This window comes from Arabidopsis lyrata (genome assembly GCF_000004255.2).
Source record: "Arabidopsis lyrata subsp. lyrata unplaced genomic scaffold ARALYscaffold_6, whole genome shotgun sequence".
NCBI lineage: Eukaryota > Viridiplantae > Streptophyta > Magnoliopsida > Brassicales > Brassicaceae > Arabidopsis > Arabidopsis lyrata.
Window position 1 is genome coordinate 18750306 of NW_003302550.1, and position 7580 is coordinate 18757885.

At 31.7% G+C, this 7580-nt stretch overlaps 1 protein-coding gene across 1 annotated transcript; it reads left to right on the top strand.

The window, feature by feature from the left end:
• The first annotated feature begins 4608 nt into the window (after nt 1-4608).
• Nucleotides 4609-5968, top strand: LOC9310609 (heavy metal-associated isoprenylated plant protein 24). Its single transcript, XM_002872362.2, has 2 exons — nt 4609-4898; nt 5541-5968. Exons 1-2 carry the CDS (start codon nt 4742-4744, stop codon nt 5834-5836), a joined length of 453 nt encoding a protein of 150 aa, XP_002872408.1. The 5' UTR covers nt 4609-4741; the 3' UTR covers nt 5837-5968.
• Nucleotides 5969-7580: the final 1612 nt, after the last annotated feature.

Below are 7580 nucleotides of genomic sequence, written 5' to 3' on the forward strand. Positions count from 1 at the left end.
CCTCCAACGCTTATGCTCCACCATGGATGGCTAGGCGTCGGTCTTCTGAGAAGTCTTCAAACACTTTTTCCGCTCCACCTTGCTCCTGAAACCCGACATAGTCAAGCTAATGACTGAAAATAAGCGCTTAGTGGGAGGCAATCCACTGGTATGTTTTTTTGTTTTTCTTTTATTTTATTGATGTTTTTCTTTTTATTTTATTTTCGCTAACTCCGGATTTGAATGCCACTGGAACAGTGTCGTTTAAGTCTGGGAGCGGCAGTTACTAATTATGTTTTTTTTTTTGAGTCTTATTTTTATTTTTCTTTTTCTTTTGAGTCGTTTTATTGAGTCAAAATTTTGTTGGAAATTTTGATCTTTTTCTCTAGATTATTGCCTGGTTAGTTTAATGCTGTAGATTAAAATCAATCCGACTAATGGAAAATCCAAAGAGTTAATCAATAGACCAGAGGACATCCACGTTTTCAACACAATCCGCTAAAGCCTGAGCAAAGTTCATGCTCTTCACCTCGTCAATACGGTTAGTATTTTCAGAACTTGACTCCTCGTTCATACCTGATAAATGAGACCAATGTGGAAAAAGAATGGTATTTCTCTCCATTATATTAAAAAAAAAAACGAAAAAAAAAGATTGAGATGATTTTCTTTTGGAGTAAAGAGATAAGAAAATTTCCCGTTATCTCATTATTTTACTTCCAAAGGAATGATCACACAAAAGTTGGATGCGAGGTTAGGAACATTTCCGATGATACCATTATTCGTCTACACCTTTGTCAAAAAAAAAGAGAATTAGTTTGGGGGAGGGAAAGAATACCAAGGAAATATTGAAATGGTTGATTTATCATAGTATAGTACGGGAATGAGTCCAGAAGGTTCTTGAGTACTGATTTTATTGATGAGATTTATGCGATGAGGGCTATAGGATATAGTTGTGGAATTTGGTTTGGAATTTGGAATGTTGAGAATGCTTGCAGAGAATTACATGGTGGTTAGGATTTGATGCGATCTGCTAGGCATTTGGATTTGGTTTGAATAATAACGGTAATAGGCTAGAGAAATTGGGAGTTTCTGTGTTTTCAAACTTCTTACACAGGTTCGGTTTTTGTGTTTTGCTTGAGGGCAAGCAAGAGCTAATTCTGGAGGAGTTGATATATCACGGATTTTACCGATTTTAGCCGTGATGTATGTGTCAGTTGTTGAGTCTTTTTGTTGTTTCTAGAGTCTTTTTGAGTATTTTCAGGTTTTTACAAGTTCGGGACAAATCTGGAGATAAGGAACTATTCTGGAACTAAACCAGAGATTTAGAGCTGAAGAAACGATTTCGGTGTCAGACCAAGGCATGAGTGTCGACCGACACCTTTTGGTGTCGCTCGACACCACACGAGGCCCAGCAAAAAGTCTCGACGGTTTGGAGTTTTTAAAGCCCGAAGAATCAACCTAGAAGACTTCCCTATTTGCAACTTTAGTCCCTGCACGTTTTTGGAGACTTTATAAATAGTTTTTAGGGTTTTTCTAATTCATTATCTTAAATCTTGCTTTTTGCTTTTGGCTTTGTAATTCTCTGAGCTTAAACCCTTTGGAAGAGAATTGAAGAGAGCAACTTTTCAGATATTTCAAAACCCTGTAGAGAGAAGATTTATTCTAAACTCTTTTCTTCTTTTGATATCTTATTTTGCAATTTATTTAAACATGTTTTCTGTTTCATTAATCATGTCTGAGTAATCACCCTGTTAGGTTTAGGGATTGTCATTAGGGATTTAGATGAATCAGTAAATCGATTTTCTGTTAGGATTAATCTATAGAGTTTTTCACCTTAGGTTGTTCTTAATGCTAGTTCAAGAGTAGCTAACTAGAACTTGATCATACGATAATTGGTTTTGATCCGAGAGGGTGCCTGTTACTGGAACTATCTTAGGTGGGCAAAGATTTCTAGATACATTCGAGAGGAGGTCTAGGAATATTTGTGAACATATCAAACCTGTTTTTAATGCTAGTCTAGATCTAGGAGTTCGCATTCGAAAGGGTGGAATTACCTGATATTAGACTAGTTAGTCAATGTATCCGATAGGAGGTTGGCTATACATTAGTGTTTTGAGTTCTAGAACGGTTCGATAATAATCCTAATTAATTTGCTAGATTTACTATTATATTATTTCTTGAAAATTTTCCTAAACCTGACGCGTTAATTCATTTGAATTTTCACATGATTTAATTGCTTGTTTTTATTTGAATTTGCTTAATATTCTATTTAGCCTAATTTTGAAACTGTTAACTTATTGTGTGAACAAAAAAATTTTATAGAATTCGACCCTAAAGTACTGTAATTGATCTCTTATTTAAAAGAGTAGTCTATAAATCTAATTTGACTCGTATCAACATGCATGCTTTTCAAAGAAATTCTTGTTTGTTAGTATGCAAGTTAGACGGACGCAAATACCAAACTTTGACAAACAAATATAGAAATATATATATATATTTTTTTCTTCTTCTTTTTTTTGATAAAAAGGGAGAAAGAAATAGTTATTGCGTAAATATATGTTGTTGTTTTCAACTTTTCAAATTAGTAATGTTTTATTTGTTACAAGCTCGAAAAAGAAAAAAAAACGAAATTTATTAGTTAGGTTAACATACATTTTTTTATAGATTGGATATTGAACATACGGTTCAAACTTTATATATTAAAATTAATAAACAAAGAGTTGTGTATCTTTCTAAAACAAACAAAATTTTATGTATTTTTCTTAAAATTGAAAAACACTTGATGTATTTTTAAGGAATTTTTTTTTTTTTTAATTGTATAGAAATAAACAAACGACGATGGGAAAAATGTCGAAAAATGCGCGAACTTTCAAATTTGGGACGAAAAAAACATGAACTTTCGAAATGTCATTTAAATCATAAAGTTTAGGTTGACTTTTTGACAAAATAGTGAAGTTTAGTTTGACTTAGTCATTTCGGGCATGCCGTTAAATTTCCGTTAACCAGAAGATGAAGGTGTTAAATTTCAGTTAGAACTCTCTGTTGAGTCTAAACGACGTCGTTTTGAAACTCTGAAACAACGTCGCTTCATTAGAAAATAAGATGGAAACAATGCATTCATGGAGAATCGAACAGCTGACCTACTAGACTATCGAGAGATGGTCAACCATTGCGCTACAATAACATTATGATATTATACCAAACAGAACATATATATATTAACAAATAATTATGTACAATTAACTAAAACTATATACAATTAGTTAACAATAACAAAACTAGAAAAAATTATTACCAAACAGATACAAATATTAAATATACTTAAATAAATAAATATTTTGAAATTTCAAATACTAATTTTATATATAAAGATTTCTTCTTTATTTGGAAAATTATTTTTTCCTAAATTATAAAAAACAAAACTGAAACTTATAGAGTATAGAAAATTAAATATATGACATAAAACTTATTCAATCTTTCTAACATAAATATAGGATTAAAGATTGTATAAATTATAGGATTAAAGATTGTATATTATGTGAGAAGGATTGTATAAATTTTACATTTATGTGAGAAGGATTGTATAAATTTTATGTCATATATTTAATTTAATATATTCTATAAGTTTCAGTTTTGTTTTTTATAATTTAGGAAACAATTTTTTTTAAATATAGAAGCAAATTTTATATATAAAATTAAATATTTAAAATTTCAAAATATATATTTATGGTAAGTATATTTAATATTTAAAATTGTACATAGTTATTTGTTAGTATATATATGTTCGGTTTGGTACAATACCAAAAAATTATTGTAGCACAACGGTTGAGCGCCTCTCATTAGTCCAGTAGGTCAGCTGTACGATTCTCGGTGGATGTTGTTTTTCCATCTTATTTTCTAATAAAACGACGTCGTTTCAGATTTTCAAAACGACGTCGTTTTGATTCAACAAAGAGTTTTAACAAAAATTTAACACCGTGATCGTCTGGTTAACGGAAATTTAACGGTATGTCCGAAATGGCCAAGTCAAACTAAACTTCACTATTTTGTCAAAAAGTCAATTTAAACTTTATGATTTAAATGACATTTTGAAAGTTCATGTTTTTTTCGTCCCAAATTTGAAAATTCGCATGGGTTATAATGATTAAATGCCAAAGGCTTGCATGGGTTATAATGATTATTGGGAAAATTGGATATAAAAAATAAATAATTAAATTATTATTCATCTATGCATTCTATATTTATAATTGATCATATATGTTTTAATATTGGTTATGCTTTAATATAATTAAAATCACATTTTGTCCCTAGTTATTTTAAATCACATTTGACATCGGTGCAAGTTTCTTGTACTATCCACGAGACCCCAAAAGCAATTAATGACCTTTGTATTGTTCTTTCAGAGGCAATAATGTAAATTATAAAAAAAAAATCCTATTTTATTTTATTTTTACTAAACAAAAGAAAAACACTCTAACAAAATCCTATTTTATTTTATTTTTACTAAACAAAAGAAAAACACTCTAACAAATAAACAAATAATCTGCCATTGTCACATGAGTCACATCCATTTGACTACACGAAATGCACTCACTGTAGATAAATTTAAATAAGGTGAATATCCCATGCACCACTGTATATGGTACAAAAAGAGAGCCTTTCTTCCTCATTTTACCACTCTTCTAAAACATATTTCTCGTCTTCTCTCAAGTTCTTCAAGAGAAAACAAAAAGAACTGCAAAGAGAATTGGTGTGACTGAAAATGGGAGTGGAAGGAACTATGGAGTATATATCGGACTTTTTGAAGAAGAGGAAGAGGAAGAAGAAGAAGCAACTGCAAACAGTAGCTCTCCGAGTTGCTCGTATCGACTGCGAAGGTTGTGAACGTAAGATCAAACATATCCTCTCCGGTGTCAAAGGTATGTATTTAGATATATGTACGTATGGTTTAACATGAAAGCCGAAGGCGTATCCACTTTATGTATAATTATAAAAAAAAAAAAAAAATTATATAAGAAATCAGTTTTAGGCAACCACCATGATCCATTAATGGTTAGAGATTTGCCATGTTGGTCGAAGCCACGGATCGAATTCATTCCACTACTTTCCATCTTAATTGACAACAAAATTTGGTATTTTGTATATGCCCGGTCTAAAGCATAGGCAAAGAAAAACATTAATATTTCGGATCCGACATTTTTTAAATGCCAACTTTTAGAAAAGTAAAGGTAAGAATAACTCAAGCTAAAGGGTATCACTTTTAAATTTCGAGTGGACATCTGGAAACATTAGACCGGCCCCGGATTGGTCTCAATTACTTTGTGTTTGGCTCTTTGATGTCAAAAACTTTGGTTTTCTTGAATCTCATCATGAAATATGTGTTTTAGGTATTTTTGAATATATATCACATTTTGGACCAATTTTAGTCAGACACTACGATAGAACTCTGATTATCCGGTGCTATTTACAATTTATAGACTCGTTGCACTTTAGAAAATGTGACTCCTAAGAAAAAAAAATATGAAAAATGGATTTAATTTTTTTTTGACTCATTTGGACAGGGGTGAAGTCAGTGGACGTAGACGTGAAGCTGCAAAAGGTAACGGTAACGGGATATATAGAGCCGAAGAAGGTTTTGGAGGCGGCCAAGTCAACGAAGAAGAAAGTGGAGTTATGGCCTTACGTTCCTTACACAATGGTGGCGAATCCGTACATATCTCAGGCGTATGACAAGAAGGCACCACCAAACATGGTTCGGAAAGTCCCCGACACAACCTCTGTCAACGAGACCACCGTCGATGACTCTTACACCATTATGTTTAGCGATGAGAATCCTAATTCTTGCATTATCATGTAGAAGAGTGTACATTTTGTTATGGATTTTGGTAATAGTATACGTAATTAAGAATCGTTGTAAAAAAAAAAAAAAAAAAAAAAAGAATCGTTTTGTCTGTAACGTGAGAAAATCGAAATGTCTTTTGATACTTAATGGAAATTTGATATGCCTCAATATTAGTTGTTTTAACATATATAAGTTTAATACCAAAACAGACCAATATAATACATATATTGGTTTATGTCAATGTGTCACTATCCGAATTGAAAACTCCATAACACACGTTGTTGACAAAAAAAAATTATCAAAAATAATTATATCTTTTATCAATTATCTTATATTAGTTTCCGATTCTACAACTTCAATCAATTATCTTATATTAGTTTCCGATTCTACAACTTCAAGTATTCATACAATATCTAAAAACATGTTAAATAGATGGGATTGGCTTGAGGATCATAGATCATATAGATTTCTAGTTAGTAAATTGATGTAGTATTTCACCATCTCCAAACTTAACATACCTTTCATAGTTGACAAGTTATTATTAGTAATGGGCCTAACTCAACACCCAAAAGCTAGCTCAAGGGAGGAGGTTTGCCTCATACTATATATATTGCCCAAGGATTTTATTTCTTTCCAATGTGGGACTCTAACACACCCTCCTCACGCTCAGGACTGGACATCTGAAGCGTGAAGTTTGTGGGACTGGATATTCACGGATGGTAGCCCACTTTCGAGAAAGTTGAACCTGGCTTTGATACCATATTAGTAATGGGTCTAACTCAACACCCAAAAGCTAGCTCAAGAGAGGAGGTTTGCCTCATACTATATATATATTGTCCAAGGATTTTAATTTATTTATTTCCGATGTGGGACTCTAACAGTTATGTCAGTACTTATTTAATTTGAATCAGAATCAGAATCAGAAGATAAATCGAAACTACTTGAATGCATTTTTGCACATATTATACCTTCAATTTTGAAAAGACACTGTAGAATCGAAAAAAATGAGGCAGAAGAAGAAGGAGCATTGTCTCCGTTGAAGTCTGAGCTTGTTTGATGACAAGGTGGGCCTGTGGTTGGGCCTGGGGATGGGTTGAGTTGCAATTGCAGTACTTTTTTCTTTTTTTTTAACGTATAACATGTTTGATTTGTCTTCCAGTTGCAGTTTTAGTAAGGTGACTTTTCTCAAATAACACATTTTCAAAGATTACTGTATGTAACAAACATGTTAAATTAAATTAAGCTACATAAAAGCACTTTTTTTGCAGAAAATTGTGGACAGAAAAATCGCGATAGCAGAATCAAGTTTTAAGCCTAGCATACAAACACATGTTTTTAATAAAAAGTTATGGAACTCTGTGTTTTAAAAAAAAACAAAATTATATATATTAGATCGTGTTTTAGGGGAAAAACTGTGGAGTTGTATTGTATATAATTTTGGTCAAATTAAATGCAAAGCTGCGTTTTTTTTTGTCAACAAATGCAAAACTGCGTTTTGGCAGAAAACTGTGTTTTGGCAAAATAATTGCAGTATCAAAATTTCAATGGAAATAGCGAGAAAATAGCATAATTGTGTTTTGGAAAAAAATATTGTGGATCTGTTTTAATTCTTTTTTTTTTGGTTCGAAACGATCACACAAATTATGAAGACGCATACATGTTTCAAAGGATGAAGAACATGTTGTTTTCTTAGATGATTTCTTGGCTGACATGAAATGTATGATCAAGATTCAATTCGGAGTTAGATTTTCACTGAATA